Here is a 19,852-nt window from a genome sequence, read left to right as displayed (position 1 = left end):
GCCGTCAGCAGTGCTATCATCAATGAAGAGAAGTGTGCCAGAACCTGCGGCAGCCATACATGCCCAAGCCATAACACCCCCAGCACCGCCATGTTTAGTTGATGAGGTGGTCTGCATTTGATTTCAGGCAGTTCCTTTTGGTCTCCACACTTTGCTCTTGTCATCACTCTGATGAGGTTTATCTTTCTCTCGTCTGCCCACAAGACCTTTGCCCAGAATTCTGCAGGCTCTTTGACATCCTTTTTCACAAACTGTAATCTGGCCATCCTACTTTTGTGGTCTGCATCTTGCAGTGTGGCCTCTGTGTTTCTGTTCATGACGTCTACTGCAGATAGTCGTCTCTGACACACACACATCAGCCCCCTGAAGTCTGTGTCTGATCAGTCACACAAGCGTTTGGTGCTTTTTTCTTGACCGTCGTGAGGATTCTTCAGTCATCAGCAGTGGAGGTCGTCCTTGGCCTACCAGTCCCTTTGTAATTACTGTGCCCACCAGTGTATTCTTTCTTCTTCGTGATATTCCAGTTCATTTTGGTCATCCTACGGTCTTCTTGACGTCTCTGATTGTTTTATTCTTGTTGTTCAGCCTCAGGATGGCTTCTTTGACTTTCAATGGCGCAGCTCGTGTCCTCATGTTGAACAGTGGTAACTCCAGACTCCAAAGGGTAGAAGCAGGTCAAGGTGTCTTATGAAGCCAGGAAACCCACCTGAGGAATCACAAACACCTGTGCGCGCCAATTATGGTGCCCTGAAATGGGGGGACTGTGTAGAAAAAGTATTGTGTGACCAAAAGGTCTGTAAATCCCCTTCAATGAAAGTCTGCAGTGTGTACTTTAATGGCAATGTCTGAAGTGTTTGATTTGGAATTTTAAACTGTGGAGCAGAGGGGTGACATCAAGATAAAATGTGTCTTTGTCCCAAACATTATGGACGGCACAGGGTCACATTCTGTTTTGTCACTCACATGGCCTGTTTTATGCTTTTCTTCTTTGCATTACATTGCGGTCAGTAAACTGTGTGCCATTCACCGTCGTAAGCGAGTCGATTATAAGACAGAGGGCCGGACAGCTCAGCTGACATGTTACCTCAAAGTGAGCCATGCTAAGCCATCAGTATTTGCCATTTGCGCCTGTCTATTTACGTATTTATTCTGAAGTCAAACTTTTCTCAAATCCCTCTGCACACATAGCACGAACCTCAGCTTATCAAGAACGACTGTCACACCTTGAGGACATTGCTTGCATGTCCAGATCAGATTTGATTCCTTTTCAAGTTCAAGTTTAGGTTCCTGCTTGCATATGAGCCTTTGAGAAAAATGACTTGCACCCTAAAGACATCCCGGCCAAGGCAGCGGTGCCATTTTTTCTCGCCGTAAAGCCCATGTGTCCCAGAGGCAGCTGGACAAACAAGTTCATGTCCGACTGATGACCACCTGTGGCTTAGGAAAATAAACGAAACCAGCTGACTGCTGACTCTCCTGCTCGTTCGCTCTCTCGCTCGCTCACTCACTCACTCCCTTTCTCTCTCTCCCTCGCTCGCTCTCTCTCTCTTGCTCGATCACTCACTCTCTCTTTCTTTCTCTCTCTCTCATTCGCCCCCTCCTCGGTCTCTCTTACTTGCTCACTCGCTCTCTCTCTCTCACTTGCCCTCTCGCGCTCTCTCGCTCACTTGTTCTCTCCCTCACTCGCTCTCTCTCACTCTCTCTCTTGCTCACTCACTCGCTCTCTCTCTCTCTCTCTCTCGGCTGCAATTCCAAACTTTAGCACGTGGCTTTTTTTCCCCTCAGCCTGAACCACTCAAGTGAGCAGAAAGTTGGAGACAGAATGAGAAGGCGCAGGCACTAGCAGGACAAAGACATTTCTGGAACCACTGGATGTCTTGGTTTACTTTTGCTTCTTTGTCACTATGGTCAATGCGGCATTCTGGCAGCTCCTACTCCTGCTGCTCCAGCTCTCCACTGTTTCAGGTGGCATGGAGTCCTGTGTTGATGAACGGGGTCACCCCCAGCGGTGCCTACCAAAGTTTGAGAATGCCGCTTTCAATAAAACCTTGATGGCATCCAACACCTGCGGCGCCCCTGCTGAGGACTACTGCAGGCAAACTGGACCAATCAGATCTTGTCACCGATGTGATGCCACAGAGGCTGCTCTCCACCATAATGCCACCTACCTGACCGACTTCCACAGTGATGAGGACCCCACCTGGTGGCAGAGCCAGTCCATGTTTTTTGGGGTGCAGTATCCCAATTCAGTGAACCTGACCCTGCATTTAGGTGAGTCCTGTTGTCTGTTCCATCTCCACACTTTGCTTTTATGTGATTTTATTGCCTGATCTGCAATTTACTGCTCTGAACATTTGTAATGGGTCCCAATTTAAGACTGATTCCTTCAGATTAGTGCTTGCATGCCACATAAGGAGCTATATAATAGTGTTTTTGCACTTGAAATAGAGTACAGGTAAGAGACTTTGATGTTGAGTTTAATAAGAATGGCACAGGACACAACTTCATAGACTGTTTGATTTAGGTGGCAGTGTGGGCATAGACATGAGTGTGCGCCAAGCATGCCAGGTGGGTTTGATTGCAGGCTAGGATAGCCGACACCATCCCATAAGCCAGGACAGAATAAGTGATTTTAAAATTAATGGATGAAGTGAGGTGTGATGGGCTGGTGCTCAGACCAAGCTTTGTTCTTACCTTGTACCTTATGCTGCTGGGATAGGCTCTGGCACCCTGGGACCCTAAAATGGATACACAGGTTATAAATGGATGGATGGATTGGTCATAATCAAAAATCAAACTCTGGTTCATTGTTTCATAATGTCTCGAATTGATTTACGTAATTCCCTCTTCATCAGCCTCCCTGAAAAATCAATACAGAAGCTAAAGGACATTCAGACCTCCGCAGCCACACAAAGCGTTCTGCTCACATCTCCCCTGTTCTCTCCCAACTTCACTGGTTACCGGTTCCATCAAAGATTAAATTCAAGACTCTGCTTCTCCCCTTCAAACCCCTCCATAACCTTTGCCCCCCTCTACCTCACTCCACTCCTAGCTCCGTGCACTCCTCGTCGCTCTCTCAGGTCCTCGAGCAGCAATCTCCTTACTGTCCCACACACCAGACTCTCCTCCCTGGGAGGCAGGCAGCTCATTCAGTGTTATGGCCCCTCTTCCTCAGTCTTTTCGACTTTGCTCATCTTTCTCCACCTTTAAATCTCAACTTAAAACTTTCCTCCTCAACGAACTATTATTATTATTATTATTATTATTATATTGTAAAGTATGAGAGGAGACTCATATGAAAACTGTGAAATATCATATTGTGAATCACATTATAAACAGCCTGGGTATGGAAGGCGCTATATAAATAATGATAGCTTGATATATTTTCAATGGTGAGATCACATATCACCTTAAGCCAAATTTAATTTGTTCTGACCCATATTGAGCAAGTGCTGACATGAAAGGAACTATATATATATATATATATATATATATATATATATAGTGGAAAGCAGCCCGGACACAGACAGGCAGACACCGATGGTTTCAAACCACACACACGTTTATTATACATATTCCCTATTTACAATACCACACACAACCCGCACCACACACCTTCAAGTCCAGGCTCTCAATCAATGCCTCTCTCTTGACCGCCTCCACTCCTCTCCTCCGAGCTATGTCCACTTCCTCCCGACTCCAGCTCACGAATGGAGGGAGGCGGCTCCTTTTATATTCACCCGGACATGCTCCAGGTGCCTCCCGATGAACTTCCGCTGGCACTTCCTGGTGTGGCAGAAGTGCCAGCTGAGCACCCGGAAGCTCTCCGGGTGTCCCTAGTATTCCTTCCGCCACGACCTCCGGGAAGTGCTGACATCCAGGGCTCTTCAGGCATCTGGGTGCCCTCTGGTGGTGACCACGGTCCCCTATAGGGTTGAGCTTCCATGTTCTGTTCCCGTGGTCCCCATACCAACCAGGACAGCTGCCCCCTCGTGGTCCGGAGGAGGCGTAATCCCTCTTCCGGTCCTTCCAGGCGTCCCGGCTGGGTGCCGTCCCCAGCTGCTCGCCACAATATATATGTATATATATATATATATATATATATATATATATATATATATATATATATATATATATATATATGTGCATATATGTAGGTATGGGGCTTGTAAGGCATTAACTGGCACTGCCCATAAATGTCATTAAAGTTATCTGTGATTTGTGCCACAGTAGCTCTTCTATCGGCTCATTTCAGGTGGGATGGCCTCTCACATTGATGAGTTTTGGCTGCCCAGAACCCCGTCAGCCATCCATGGTGTTTCTCTCCACTGTTGATAGTTGCTCACCACGGTGGACTCTGAGTCACCCCACAAGCCTTACAAATGCCCCGACCCCATCATCTGGCCATCAAGATTTGACCCTCATTAAAGTCCCTCTGGTCTTTACGCCTGCCCATACCAACTACAAGTACCTGAGGTCAGCTTACCATCTAATATGTCCCTGACCTCGACATACACCATTGTTACGAGGTAGTCAACGTCATTCCCTTCATGACCAGAATGTTCTGACTCATCAGTTGATGTAAATCGCTTCTTTTCTTCCTCGTGTTGTATCACACATTGAAATGTTTATAGACGGTGGCTGTTCTGAAAGGTGCCATGTTTTAATTCCTTCTGAGTACCACAGTGCATGCTGTGTCCACCTCATTATCTCGGTAGCCTGGGTTTGAACTTCGGCCATGTGGAGTGTTACAAGTTCTCCATGTCAGTCACCACTTGGGTTCTCCTCCCACGTTCCCCAAAACACACGTGTTTGATTAAGTGGGGACCACAGCACCTTCATCCCCTTCACTTTTTTCACGTTATTATGTGGCAGCCTTGTGCTGAAATCATTGAAATTCATTTTTCACACGTCAAACAACACTCAACCTGACAAAGCGAAAACAGGAGGTTAGAAATGTTTGCAAATTTGTTAAAATTAAAAAAAGAAAAAAAACCAAACTGAAATATCCCTTTTTTGCAAAAGTGTTCAGACCCTTTACTTCATTGAAGACCCTTTGGCAGCCATTCCAGCCTGGTGTCTTCTTGGTTCTGACATGACCGGCTTCCCATACTTGGATTTGGATGATTCCCTCCAATGAATGATCCCCCACAGCACACAAATCTCCAGATCTGTCAGGGTGGATGGAGACCACCAGTGGACGGCTGTTTTCAGATTTACTCCAGACTGCTGTCACCGTCCTGCTCCACTGACAGACTGAGGAGATCGTTTCTCCCCACACTATGTGACTCTTCAATTCCACCGGGGGGGTAAACGTTAACATTATTCAAAGTTATTGTCTGTTATACCTGCATTGTTATAACTATTTAATATTGTTTTTATCAGTATGCTGCTGCTGGAGTATGGGCATTTCCCCTTGGGATTAATAAAGTATCTATCTATCTATCTATCTATCTATCTATCTATCTATCTATCTATCTATCTATCTATCTATCTATCTATCTATCTATCTATCTATCTATCTATCTATCTATCTATCTATCTATCTATCTATCTATCTATCTATCTATCTATCTATCTATCGTTCTGTTACACCCATCACCTGCATGTCCTCTCTCATCACACCCATAAACCTTCTCTTAGGCCTTCCTCTTTCCCTTTTCCCTGGCAGCTCTATCCTTTGCACCCTTCTCCCAGTATACCCAGCATCTCTCCTCTGCACATGTCCAAACCAACGCAATCTCGCTTCTCTGACTTTGTCTCCCAATTGTCCCACCTGAGCTGACCCTCTAATGTCCTCATTCCTAATCCTGTCCATCCTCGTCACACCCAATGTAAATCTTAGCATCTTTAACTCTGCCACCTCCAGCTCTGTCTCCTGTGCCACCGTCTCCAGCCCATATAACATAGCTGGTCTCATTACCGTCCTGTAGACCTTCCCTTTCACTCTTGCTGATTCGGGAGCAGCTTTGACAAGTGTATGATATTACACAGGTGATGAGCGGTGGCTGGTGTCCTCCCGACATGATGCTAAGCTGGGTTTCACCACACCAGACTATCGTGTTTCTCCCAGTCTGAGAGTCCTTTCATTGTCTCTCTTTACAAACTCCGAGTGAGTGGACTTCTGGGTGTCTTTTAGTGAAGAGAGGCTTCTGTCTGGCTACTCTGCCATTAAGACCACATCGGTGGAGTATTGCAGGGATGGTTGTCCTTCTGGAAGTTTCTCCCATCTCCTCCCAGGGCTCTCTGTGGGTCACCAACTCTTATCAATAAAAGCCCATCAACCACAATTGGTTACGCAGCCAACTCTAGGAAGAGTCACTCATCCCGTTTAAGAATTATGGGGGCCACTGTGCTCTTGAGAACCTTCAAGTCTGCAGAAATGTTCGTTCTTCTAGCCTTCCCCAGATCTTCCCCACAACACAATCCTGTCTCCTAGCTCAGCAGGCGGTTCTGTTCACCTTGTGGTTAGGGTTAGGGTTATTTGTCATATTGTTAATGTTATGCTAGCTTCATAGCATCATCCTACTCCAGCAACTGCGAAATGCTACAGACCAGCGGACCTCCAACCACCGGGCCATGGATCATTTACTACCAGGCCGCACAGAATGAATAAAAAGCATTTTATTTTAATTTTATTTCCATTGATTTGACTATTGGAGTTTGCAGGGTGATTTATTTTGAGAAATGAGCAGCTCATCTCTGTAGAGCAGTGACCATGTTCTGTTGTTTGTGTATCTTGACAGCCACCATAATGTAGTTAAGGAAGTTGGTGGGGCAGCAGATTTATGAAGTAAAGTTTGGCTGTGCGTGCAGATCGATTTGTTTGTGGTGTCCAATAAACTGTTGATAACGTTTAATAACTGTGACCACCCGTCATTCGACAATCTCCCCATCACTTCCGTCTGTGCCTCCTTCCCACACTTGTCTCCGTCACAGCTTTGATGCCCAATAAGTTAAGGCTAACCCTCCCTAAAATGAGTCAAAAACCAAACGTCTCTGGACGTGCCCACAAAAGCCCTGAAGTCCCTGCTTCCATTTCCAACATTCTGTTTCTTGCAAAGCGGAGTTTTCTGCAGTGACAGCAACCAAAATGAAAAAGACGGAGTAGACTGGACATAAGGAACACACATTTCGTGTGTCACTGTCTCCCATCGGTACCTGAAATGAGACCGTCTCATTGCAGGGAAACCAGCTCAGGGCTGGTACGATGTTGCTTGAAATGTAATCTGTCGAGTTTATTTCAAATCTATTATTCTATAGATCACACCACACAATAAACTGTAAAAGAAGTGGACAGAGGCCTGTGAAGGACACACACACACACACAATGCTGATGTCTGCTTGACTGATGTGGTCATAGCAACAATCTGTAATAGCCATTGTAAGACGCTAGGGGTCGCTGTTGCCCCTTTAAACCCAACAGATAGACACACAGACACAGGGTAAAAGCTTGAAGAAGTTCTTTGAATTGTTTTCCTCATCAAACAGCGCTCCCTAAGCACCACCGACACCATAAACAATCACAATATTCTTCCTCTTTTCCTCCTCACCTCCCAGCAAGCTTTGTCCACCTCCACCCGACTCCAGCTCGCTTGCTGGGTTTTCAGCAGTCCTTTATATAAGGTCCGACCAGGAAGTGCTTCTGCTCTTCCTCCCACATGACTTGTCAGCACTTCCAGGTCAGATGGAGAAATCAAGTTTTTCGTCATACTGGAAGTACTTGTGAGCTTCCTTCCTCATGACTTGATAGTACTTCCGGGCTATGTAGAAAGTAGAAGTCCACAGGTCTTCCTGCAGTGTCTCCTGGCAGCATCCATGGTGCTCAGCAGGGCTGTGAAGCCAAACTCCAGATCCCGTGGTGCCCTGTGGGATTTCGGGGGCACCACTATGCTGTAGGGAAATCACCATCTAGCGTCTTGGGGGAGGAAGTGTCCCACAGTAGCTGCCTTCCCCCATTCTTCCACTCTTTGGGCGTCCCAGCTGTCCATCACACCATAAATGTTGAGAACAGGTGAAGGTGTAAGTCCAGAAATAGTTCAGACAGCCCATCTGGTAGTTGCCCATATCTGACAAGACTTCTATGCATATGTAAATATGTGAGGTGTGTGGACCACCAGGGGGCGTGCTGCTCCCCAACCCCGACACAGACAGGCTGAGACCCAAGTCTTTCCCAATAGCACACCTTTATTTAAGTGGGGAAGCGTTTTTCTTTTGCGTCCCACTACACAGCACAGTACAAAAGCACCAAATATATAACACAGTTCTTGTCCCTTTCCCTCTCTTTGTCTCCACTCCTCCTCCTCCTCTTTCTCACAAGCTTTGTCCCCCACCTGCCGTCTCTGGCTCTCTGACTGGTGGTGAGGCGGCTCCATTTATAGTGCACCCTGGAAGTGCTTCAGGTGTTTCTTGACCTTCTTCTAGCTGCACTTCCGGGGTGTGGCAGATGCGGTGCCACAAAGGACTCGGGTTGTACCTGCTGAACTCCCTGGTAGCTCCCATGGAACCCAAACTACAACTCTCAGCATGCCCTGCAAGGACCCATGGTGCCGTAGCAGCCCGGGGGCTGCCCTATAGTTTCCTGGGGAACATAGTGTTCGAAACAGGTTCTTGCCCTCTGTCCTTTCACCCAGCCGACGTCCCGACCGGGTAATGGCCCTGGCTATCTGTCACAGGGGTTACAATGATGAAGATCCATCATGAAGTCTGAAGCCGTCTCCCTGCTGCCGAACATTCCTGCCAGATGAACACCACCCCACATCTATTACACTACCATTTCTTATAACAGCTTTGATTTGAACAATAAATTAACTAGAACTTTTTACATCATGAAGGTGAACGTTGAGGGATTTCTTCAGTCTCCCCTCTGCATTTGGCCGACTAAGCAAGCGTGTCTTCTGTAACTGAAATCTCCACGTGGAACCGAGGCTGTGGTATTTCACTCCTTTAGGGGTGCAACTCCTGGACTCCCCACTGCAACTAAATCTGCACATTAGAGGCGTTCCACATCCACCGCCTCCAGAAGATCCTGGGCATCACTTGGGAGGACAGGGTGCCACACACTAAAATTCCAGAATGCTGCTCATCAACTAGCATTGAAGCCATGCAAATAGAAAGAAGTTGTCTCTGTGCAAATATTGATGGACCTAACTGTATGTAATATAATAGATACAGATAATACAGAAATGATCAGTGTAGGATAATAGTTGTTTAAGACGTGTAAACAATGACAGGTCAGAATGTTTCAAAGAATATCAAAGTGCAGTGTGTTAAATCCTTAAAGGTCAGTGTGAGATTTTCAGTTCTTTTCTACCTGCACACTCGTCTTTGCAGGACAGTGGCTCGCATGTATAAAAGTTCTGGTGGTTGAGGCCGTGTGGAAGGTCCCAGGGGGCAGCCTGGTGTTAAGGAGTCTAACAGCTTGGGGGTAAAAACTCTCCTGCAGCCTGGCAGATCTGGCTCTGATGCTGCAGTATCTTCTTTTGGATGGCAGAAGTGTGAAAAGTCCATGTGAGGGGTGTAAGGGGGTCCTGCACAATGCTGACACTGCGTTTGTAAAATGTGTCCTGTAGTGAAGGGAGAGGCACCCCAATAATGTCCTCTGCTGTCTTCACTATCCTTTGCAGACGCTTGCGGTCGGATGTATGGTGCAGTTGCCATACCAGACAGTGATGCAGCTGGTCAGAACACTCTCAGTGGTTTGATTGGAGAGATGTTGCACAACTGGAAGTGGTTCTGACGACCTTTTCCTCTGTCTCAGTACGAGAGAAAGTCAAGGGGAACGCACTCCTGATTTTTTTATTTTATTTTTGTATTTGTTTTATTTTATTTTATTTCTTAAACTTGTAACTAGCCAGATTTTTTTTTTGTGTGTGTGTGTGATGGATGTTCTGGATTAGTGAGAGGCCGAGACTTTGAACTTCAGATCTGCTCAGTTTTAGCTTATCATTCTGGTGGGACTGGGCTGTGTAGAAGAAGAAGATGGCCGGACTTTTCATTGTAAAGGTTTACCTTGAGCCCTGAAGCAGTGCCTGACAGGTTGAGCACTCCGAATTTGGACCCCTCTTTTCTTTTTTGCTCTCCTTTGAAATCGACATCTACGTGGGAGGAAAAACCTTTTAAGGTGAAGTTGCCCAAGCCTTCCTGTTTTCGTGGCCCAGGGGGTCTCCTCCCAACATCTTTTTCTAATTTCGGTTGCAACAACAGCTGGGATAACACGGCTCAGCCGCTGGTGTGTTCATTTTTAGCTCCTGTTACCAACTCTGGCAGTGGAAAAAAAAAATGAATGAATGAGTGCAACCAACAGCCGTGCCAGGCAGTAGCAGACAGAGCAGGGACATCAGAAGACATTATTGAGGAGCATTTTGTTTTATTGATAAATTGGCGAAGAATCAAGGCATCCATCCATCCATCCATTATCTAACCCACTGAATCCAAATACAGGGTCACGGGGGTCTGCTGGAGCCAATCCCAGCCAACACAGGGCACAAGGCAGGAACCAATCCTGGGCAGGGTGCCAACCCACCACAGAATCAAGGCATCGATATGGTATTAAACTGAACCCTTTGTGTGTCTGTTCATTGCAGTCCCTTAGTTACTTATTTATAAAACGGGGCATTCACAAGAAGAAGACGTTAGGCAGTGCCCTGTAATTCACCTCCATTATCCCTCGCTTTGCCTGACTGTGATTTTTTACATCACGTATGTTAGGCATTCATTCTCTCTTTACAATGAAACGATGAAGAAAGATCTGGAAGACTTTGCAGAATGAGAAATGAACTTCTCTTAATAATCAGGAGCTACATGAGAGTGTTCTTCTGGATGATGCATTGGCTACGTGTAAGTTCAGCCAGTCTGAGGTGCCTTGCTCTGATAACACAACCGGCCTCATTGCACAGTCGAATAGAAACCTCGGCGAGCCCCGGCGGTGAAGTGCCACATGTGGACAACTGTAATAGAAGCTCCGGCATCAACAGAAACGTCTGGCCGGCCTGCAAACGAACCAAACGTGTTTTATTGTCGGGGTCGTGCACAGCCCGTTCTGATCATGCAGTTTGAATATAAGATGCCCTGCGGCTCACACACCACCCCACGAAATTGAGAAGGCTGATGTGTGCTCGCCAGCTTAAGGTGGCAAGGGGGGCACATCTACCCTACACATGCATGGCTGTCTCCTGCTATGGATGATTGAGTGACGATGGCAGCACTTATTCGTGATTTCAGATTTTGAGATGAATTGTCTTGTGTTGCAAACCGCCGTCTGCCTGACAGTCTCTGAAGAAATGGAAATTATTCTGGAAATTTTAATACTGTTACAGAAACTGTGAGTGCGATGGGATAAACATCTCAAAGCTCTAATGGCATCAACACGCTAGCTGCTAGGGTCATCGGCTGATAAAAATCAATAATCTTATTGAAATAGACCTTGATGTCAAAGCCTAATGCACAGGGCACTAGAAAGATGGATGGATATGAAAGGCACTCTCTAAGATAAGGCACTGTATAATTTACATATAGACAGGTGTAAGGTGCTATATAATAAGCTGGTGTATAAGAGAGAGATACATAAGGCACAATAAAATAGAAAAGAAAGGAACTATATAATAGACAGACAGATCGATAAGGTGCTACATAACGGAGAGGGAGACGAGGTGATGGATATAAAGAGAAGGTGCTTTATAACAGAGAAATATTAAGCACTATATGAGAGAGAGATGGATATGAAAGGCACTATATGATAAGAAAGGAACTATATACTGTGAAAAGGCGCTATATAGGCGCCCGACCCGGCACAAAGACAGGGATGCACGTGTAAAAATAACAGAAATTTATATTTTCTTCAGCTGGGGGACACGTCTTCCCTGTGCCCCTCAGCCACAACACAGTCCCACAAAGCACAAAATAAAACAAAAGGCACGCTACTGGTCTTCACCACCACTCCTCCCGGCAAGTGTTGTTGTTGTTATTGTTGTTGTTGTCCTCCTCCTCTCGACTCTGGCTGTCGGAGTGGTGGCTGCTGGCTCCATTTATAGCCCACCCAGAAGGGCTTCAGGTGATAATTCACCTAATTCAGGCTGCACTTCCAGGTGTGGCTGCATTCCAGCCCACACAGACTCATTAAGCCATGCAGCTCCCCCTGGTGGTGGCCATGGAGCCCAACAATGCTGAGCTCCGAAGTCCCATGCCTGTGGCCCCGATGCAACCCAGGGGGGATGCCACCAAACGTTCCAGGGGAAGTAGTGTGTAGCTCATGGCAATTCCCCCGGATCAAATGTTGAAGGGGCGACCTGGCCAGTCATGGGCCCCGGCCATCCGTCACAATACACACCACATATGAAAAGGCAAAGGCCAATGTGCCCTCACTGCCCTGCACATGCATGGACATCTCATGCTGTGGACGATTGTGTGATGGTGGCAGCACCTGCTGCTGATTCAGATTTTGAGATGAACCGTCTTGTGTTGCAAACTGCTGTCTGCCTGACATTTGCTATAGGATTCTATCTGTCTGTCTTTTATATAGCCCCATTCCGTTTATTTGTCTGTGCGTTGTAAAAGATGCCCCGGACACAGACAGACACCGAGACACCCAGATGTCCACAACACACACGTTTTATTTCTCTTTTCTGCAACACAGCACTCACAGTCCACAAACCAGCACAATAATGGCTCAGTCCTTATCTCTGTCTTTTCTTCACCGCCTCCTCACCTCTCCTGCAAGCTCCGTCCTCTTCCACCCGACTCAAGCTCCTCGAGTGGAGTGAGGCGGCCTTTTTTATAGTTCACCCAGATGTGATCCAGGTGCTTCTTGATGATCTTCCAGCAGCACTTCCTGGTGTGGCAGAAGTGCTGCCCTTGCAGGGCTCCATAATTATGCAGGCGCCACCACGTGCCCCAACAAGGATGAGCCTCCAAGCTGCCCTCTCGTGGCCCGGGGGAGGCTGAATCCCCAGCCGTCCGCCGCAGTGTCTATTATATAGTGCCTGTCTGTCTGTTATATAGTGCCTCTCATGTCCTTTCTATCTATCTATCTATCTATCTATCTATCTATCTATCTATCTATCTATCTATCTATCTATCTATCTATCTATCTATCTGTTATATAGTGCCTTCCCTATCTATCTATCTATCTATCTATCTATCTATCTATCTATCTATCTATCTATCTATCTATCTATCTATCTATCTATCTATCTATCTATCTGTTACATAGTGCCTTATCTATCTATCTATCTATCTATCTATCTATCTATCTATCTATCTATCTATCTATCTATCTATCTATCTATCTATCTATCTATCTATCTATCTGTTACATAGTGCCTTTCCTATCTATCTATCTATCTATCTATCTATCTATCTATCTATCTATCTATCTATCTATCTATCTATCTATCTATCTATCTGTTACATATTGCCTTATCTATCTATCTATCTATCTATCTATCTATCTATCTATCTATCTATCTATCTATCTATCTATCTATCTATCTATCTATCTATCTATCTATCTGTTACATAGTGCCTTTCCTATCTATCTATCTATCTATCTATCTATCTATCTATCTATCTATCTATCTATCTATCTATCTATCTATCTATCTATCTATCTATCCATTATATGGTGCCTTCCCTATCTATCTATCTATCTATCTATCTATCTATCTATCTATCTATCTATCTATCTATCTATCTATCTATCTATCTATTATATAGTGCCTTTCACATCTATCTATCTATCTATCTATCTATCTATCTATCTATCTATCTATCTATCTATCTATCTATAATATAGTATCTTTCACGTGTCTATCTAATATGTAAGAGATGTATAATAGATAGATATGACAGGAATTGGATAAGCCAGCAGTGTGACGTAGTGGTTAAGGCTTTGGACTACAAACCCTAAGGTTGTGGATTCAAATCCCTCTGCTGATCCTGTGCTCCTAATGATTTGTAACCAATTGTATCTCACCAAAACAAGTTAATAATAACAGAGAGATATGAAAGGCACTATTTAATAGAAACATATATGTGAAAGGTACTTGAATGATTGATAGATACATTGGAAAAGCACTTTTTGTTTAGGTGACACGGTGGCGCAGTGGGTAGCACTGCTGCCTCGCAGTAAAGAGACCTGAGGTTCACTTCCCGAGTCCTCCCTGTGTGGAGTTTGCATGTTCTCCCCGTGTCTGCGTGGGTTTCCTCCCACAGTCCAAAGACATGCAGGTTAGGCACATTGGCGATCCTAAATTGTGTGTGTGCCCTGCAGTGGGTTGGCACCCTGCCCGGGGTTTTGTTTCCTGCCTTGTGCCCTGTGTTGGCTTTGATTGGCTCCACCAGACCCCCGTGATCCTGTGTTAGGATATAGCAGGTTGGGAAATGACTGACTGAGTTTCTGTTTAGTAGATATTTAAAAGAATCTAGGATTCAATGTTTAACAATAAAATGTGAAAACCTCCAGTAGGGTGAAGACTTTTTATAGGCTGTCTGTTATATAGTGCCTTTCACATCTACATTTTTCTATGTATCTATCCAATATGTAGTGCCTTTCACATCTGTGTAATTATCTCTTATATAGTGCCTTTCACATCTGTCTCTCTGTTTTTGCTTACACAGCCCTGAATTGGATTAAGCAGGTTCAATTATGGAAACAGTGGATGCATGAACTGAGTGCAGATGGCATGGTGGCACAGTGGTTAGCACTGCTGCCTCTCGGCTCCTTGAAGCTGCTTTCCTCCTGGTTCTCCATGTTCCTTTCTCAGCCCCTCAACATGCAGTTTTGACCGATCCCGAGTGTGCGCCGCCACTGACTGGCAATTCTGTTCAGAGCTTATTCCTGCTTGTACCCAAATCCTCCCGGATTGTCTGCGGCTCCCTGCAAGCGTGTGCTGAAATAAATGACAGACTGAAAGAGGTGAGGTGAGGTGATGAGACAAACTGAAGGAGTAAATGGAGCCTCGCCGATGAACACACAGATGGCCTTTATTGTGTTTAACACACAGCCTGGTCACCGGTTTTAATTGAATGCCATTTTCTTTATCTGACACAAATGTCATCATTTTTATGCATCCTTTTTCTTTCTCTCTAAGTTTTGAGTTCAACAAAATAGGAAAACTCGTACAAACATAATCAAATTTAATTAAAGTTTGCTTTTGTGAACAGAATTGCCTAAAAGGAAGCAGACAGCAGCAGCGAGTCCCTGACCCCGATGTCTGACTACGTTAAGTGAAATCGGCCGGAGGCCAGCGGCCATCTTCCACTTTCTTTGTTTTTTTATCTTTGGTGTTTGTTGAAATTCAAGTTCTGCACAGCGATAGACGCGTCCACCTTTGAATTTCTGCTGTTCATTTCAGTTCTTTCATTTATTTTTCTTTCTTTGTCCCTTTTTGTTTTGTCTCAATCATTCCCAGAGCCTTCTGACTTGGAGAGGCCCGTCAGTGCAGGGGTTTAACTGCTAACATGTAGCCTGAGGAGGCCGGTAATTAAAAATGGAAGGACGCATGTTGGTTGCATCCTGGAATCAAACAATGCTGTTTTGTCTTGTTAGAGGTCTCTATTTCTCTATTTTCACCTTTTTGTATTATTAACGTGCAGCCTTTGTCAGAAGGCCTCAAACCCCATAGACTTAGCAGTGATTCTAAGGTATTGTACTTTATAACATCTCCCCACCTTCCCTTCTACATTTGTAAACTCAGGCAATTACATAAAGTAAAAGACAAGCAGGATTTAAGTTACATTTTAAATAATGTATTATTGGTAATATTCATAAAATAATAACAGTAAGCAAAAGTACAAATGAATATTGGCAACCATACAGCCTGATAAATGCTGATGTGTAGTTTCAGGCGGCACACAGACGTTCAGTTACTTTAAATGTCTCCAGTTAAGTCCTCATTTTCTAGCTTTCTTCGTCTCAATATGGCTGCTGAGTTGTGCTCTTCAGTGTGTCCTTCTCTTCATGGTGATGGTGTGTGAGAGAGAGGGAGGGGTAAAGCGACCAAATTTATAGATTCTCTGTCCAAATCCTTAGGCCTTTAGGGACTCCCGGTGCAGAGCTTTAGTTACTTTAAATGTCTCTAGTTAAGTCCTCATTTTCTAGCTTTCTTCAGCATAGGCCGCATCTCAAAGAGAGTATTTTGAATGGGAGTGGGAATTGGCGTGTTATAATAATCCTTTTTTTATTTTTTTTATATTTATAATAATTCTATGAATCTTTGAGTCCTCCTCTTGGATTACAGTTATTATAAGAAATTCTGTATTGTTCCTTGGGCCAGGCGTTTATACAGTTCTCCTCTCCCATTTTGGACTTTTTCACATGTGCAGGCCAACCAAGCCTGATTTCTGAGCTTCTGTGCCAAGCCTGCTTTGAGTACTGAGGCCTTTTGAGAGTTTTATATACAGTGGTACCTCGGTATACGTCCGCTTTGGAATAAGTCCAACTTGGCATACGTCCTGTTTTAACGCGAAAAATTTTGCTTGGTATACGACCCTTGTTTGGAATACGACTTGTGTGCTAGAACACCGCGCGCTACCCTTGTTTACCTCTCTCGAGGCAAAGCCACGACTGCCCACAAGCGTCAGTACGCCAGTTGCTAGGGTGGAGTGGTGGCTCTGAGGCTAGAGATCTGCACTGGCAATCGGAAGGTTGCCGGTTCGAATCCCGTCAATGCCAATAGGGACTCTGCTCTGTTGGGCCCTTAAGCAAGGCCCTTAACCTGCAATTGCTGAGCGCTTTGAGTAGTGAGAAAAGCGCTATATAAATGCAAAAAATTATTAAAAAAAAAAATTATTATTATTATTCAGTGAACAACCCGCGCTATAACTCTCTGTGAATTTTCACATGATTTTGTGTTTTTTCACGTGGATAACAGAAAAACAGTGTGCTGGTGATAGCGTATCGGATTAGCGTAAAGGCAAAACTGATGCATGCCGATCTTTTGAAAAACAAGGCAAGAACGAGCCAAGAAAGTGAAGTGTTTAAAGCCAGCCATGGCTGGTTTGATCATTTTAAGAAGAAGACTGGCATTCACAGTGTTGTGAGGTATGGAGAGGGTGCCAGTGCTGATAAAGATGCTGCCAATGATTTCGTTACAGAGACTGGGAGAGAAAGAGAAAAAAAACACCAGAATTTCAGATTCCTGAAGTTTTATTGGAAGGGGACTCTCCTTCTAAACAACAACATCTCCTCCTCCTCCTCCTCCTCCTCCTCCCTTCTTTAGCACCATCCTAGTAGGCACTCGACTCTTCTCAGCAAGGTAAAGTGAGGTTAAATTTTCATTTATTCATCTAATTGCTTTAGTATTTATGTATTTTAGTGTTAAGCAGTGTTTAAATTATTTTATACAACCCCATCAATGTATAATATGCATTATTTTTTCATGAGAACGGATTAGTCATTTTCCCTTTATTTCTTATGGGAAAAATTCATTTGGTATATGTCCTTTTGGTATAAGTCCAAGGATCTGGAACAGATTAAGGACGTATACCGAGGCACCACTGTATATATATGTCTATATATTGTAAAAGATAGCTCGGCCACAGACAGACACGACACCGGAATACACACACGTTTATTCCACACACTATGTACAATATTATTTACAAATTACTCAGTCCTTGGTCCTTCGGCCGCCTCTCTTGCAAACTTTGCCCACATCCACCCGACCCGGCTCCTTTTATAATGACCCGGATGTGCTCCAGGTGCCTGATGATGAATTTCCGGCAGCACTCCCCTTGCACTGCCCTTGCACCCGGAAGCACTCCGGGCGTACACCATCCCTGGTACGTCAGCACTTCCTGGTGTAGTGGAAGTGCTGTCCTTCAGGGATCAAGGACCTTCCAGGTGCTCAGGGAAGAGAAGTGCCGCTCTCCCGGTCCCTCCTTCCTCTAGGCTTCCTGGCGGGGCAGGGTTTCTGGCCGTCTATCACACTCTATATATATATATATATATATATATATATATATATATATATATATATATATATATATATATATATATATATATATATATACAGTTAGGTCCATAAATATTTGGACAGAGACCGCTTTTTTCTCATTTTGGTTCTGTACATCACCACAATGAATTTTAAATGAAACAACTCTGATGCAGTTGAAGTGCAGACTTTCAGCTTTAATTCAGTGGGGTGAACAAAACGATTGCATAAAAATGTGAGGCTACTAAAACATTTTTTGAACACAATCCCTTCATTTCAGGGGCTCAAAAGTAATTGGACAAATTAAATAACTGGAAATCAAATGTTCATTTCTAATACTTGGTTGAAAACCCTTTGCTGGCAATGACAGCCTGAAGTCTTGAACTCCTGGACATCACCAGATGCTGGGTTTCCTCCTTTTTAATGCTCTGCCAGGCCTTTACTGCAGCGGCTTTCAGTTGCTGTTTGTTTGTGGGCCTTTCTGTCTGAAGTTTAGTCTTCAACAAGTGAACTGCCTGCTCAGTTGAGTTAAGATCAGGTGACTGATTTGGCCATTCAAGAATTTTCCACTTCTTTGCTTTAATAAACTCCTGGGTTGCTTTGGCTGTATGTGTTGGGTCATTGTCCATCTGTATCATGAATCAATTTGATGTCATTTAGCTGGATTCGAGCAGACAGTATGTCTCTGAACACCTCAGAATTCATTCGGCTGCTTCTGTCCTGTGTCACATCATCAATAAACACTAGTGTCCCAGTGCCACTGGCAGCCATGCACGCCCAAGCCATCACACTGCCTCCCTCCACCGTGTTTTACAGATGATGTGCTATGCTTTGGATAATGAGCCGTTCCACGCCTTCTCCATACTTTTTTCTTGCCATCATTGTGGTAGAGGTTGATCTTGGTTTCATCTGTCCAAAGAATGTTTTTCCAGAACTGTGCTGGCTTTTTTAGATGTTCTTTAGCAAAGTCCAATCTAGCCTTTCTATTCTTGAGGCTTATGAGTGGCTTGCACCTTGCAGTGTACCCTCTGTATTTACTTTCATGCAGTCTTCTCTTTATGGTAGACTTGGATATCGATACGCCGACCCCCTGGAGAGTGTTGTTCACTTGGTTGGCTGTTGTGAAGGGGTTTCTCTTCACCATGGAAATGATTCTGCGATCATCCACCACTGTTGTCTTCCGTGGACGTCCAGGTCTTTTTGCGTTGCTGAGTTCACCAGTGCTTGCTTTCTTTCTCAGGATGTACCAAACTGTAGATTTTGCCACTCGTAATATTGTAGCAATTTCTTGGATGGGTTTTTTCTGTTTTCGCAGCTTAAGGATGGCTTCTTTCACCTGCATGGAGAGCTCCTTTGACCGCATGTTGTCTGTTCACAGCAAAATCTTCCACATGCAAGCACCACACCTCAAATCAACTCCAGGCCTTTTATCTGCTTAATTGATAAGGACATAACGACGGACTTGCCCACACCTGCCCATGAAATAGCCTTTGAGTCGATTGTCCAATTACTTTGGAGCCCCTGAAATGAAGGGATTGTGTTCAAAAAATGCTTTAGTTGCCTCACATTTTTATGCAATCGTTTTGTTCACCCCACTGAATTAAAGCTGAAAGTCTGCACTTCAACTGCATCGGAGTTGTTTCATTTAAAATTCATTGTGGTAATGTACAGAACCAAAATGAGGAAAAAGTTGTCTCTGTCCAAATATTTATGGACCTAACTGTATATATAGGTCTAGTTTTGAATTTCAGGCCTTTTCTTGAGGTTCGTGGGCCTGATTTCACTACAACTGATGAACCCGAGTTTTCTATCGGGAGCCCAGGAGCCCCTCGGATTGCTTTAGAATTTATTCTCTATGTTTGCCAGTGGCAACTTTCTGAATTCAGTTGCTTTCTTTTGATTTTGTACCACTTGGGAGC

At 44.5% G+C, this 19,852-nt stretch overlaps 1 protein-coding gene across 1 annotated transcript in view; it reads left to right on the top strand.

Moving 5' to 3' along the window:
- The first annotated feature begins 1,850 nt into the window (after window positions 1-1,850).
- The window catches only part of lamc3 (laminin, gamma 3), a 232,446-nt gene continuing 214,444 nt past the window's right edge, over window positions 1,851-19,852 (top strand). The window contains exon 1 of the mRNA XM_051932256.1: window positions 1,851-2,271. Within this exon, the coding sequence (XP_051788216.1) occupies window positions 1,905-2,271 (367 nt within the window). The 5' untranslated portion in view covers window positions 1,851-1,904. The remainder of the gene's footprint in view (window positions 2,272-19,852) is intronic.

The sequence above is a fragment of the Erpetoichthys calabaricus genome, chromosome 9 (genome assembly GCF_900747795.2).
Source record: "Erpetoichthys calabaricus chromosome 9, fErpCal1.3, whole genome shotgun sequence".
Lineage (NCBI taxonomy): Eukaryota > Metazoa > Chordata > Cladistia > Polypteriformes > Polypteridae > Erpetoichthys > Erpetoichthys calabaricus.
Note: the sequence above shows the minus strand (reverse complement) of the source record. Positions and strands in the feature narration are given on the sequence as shown.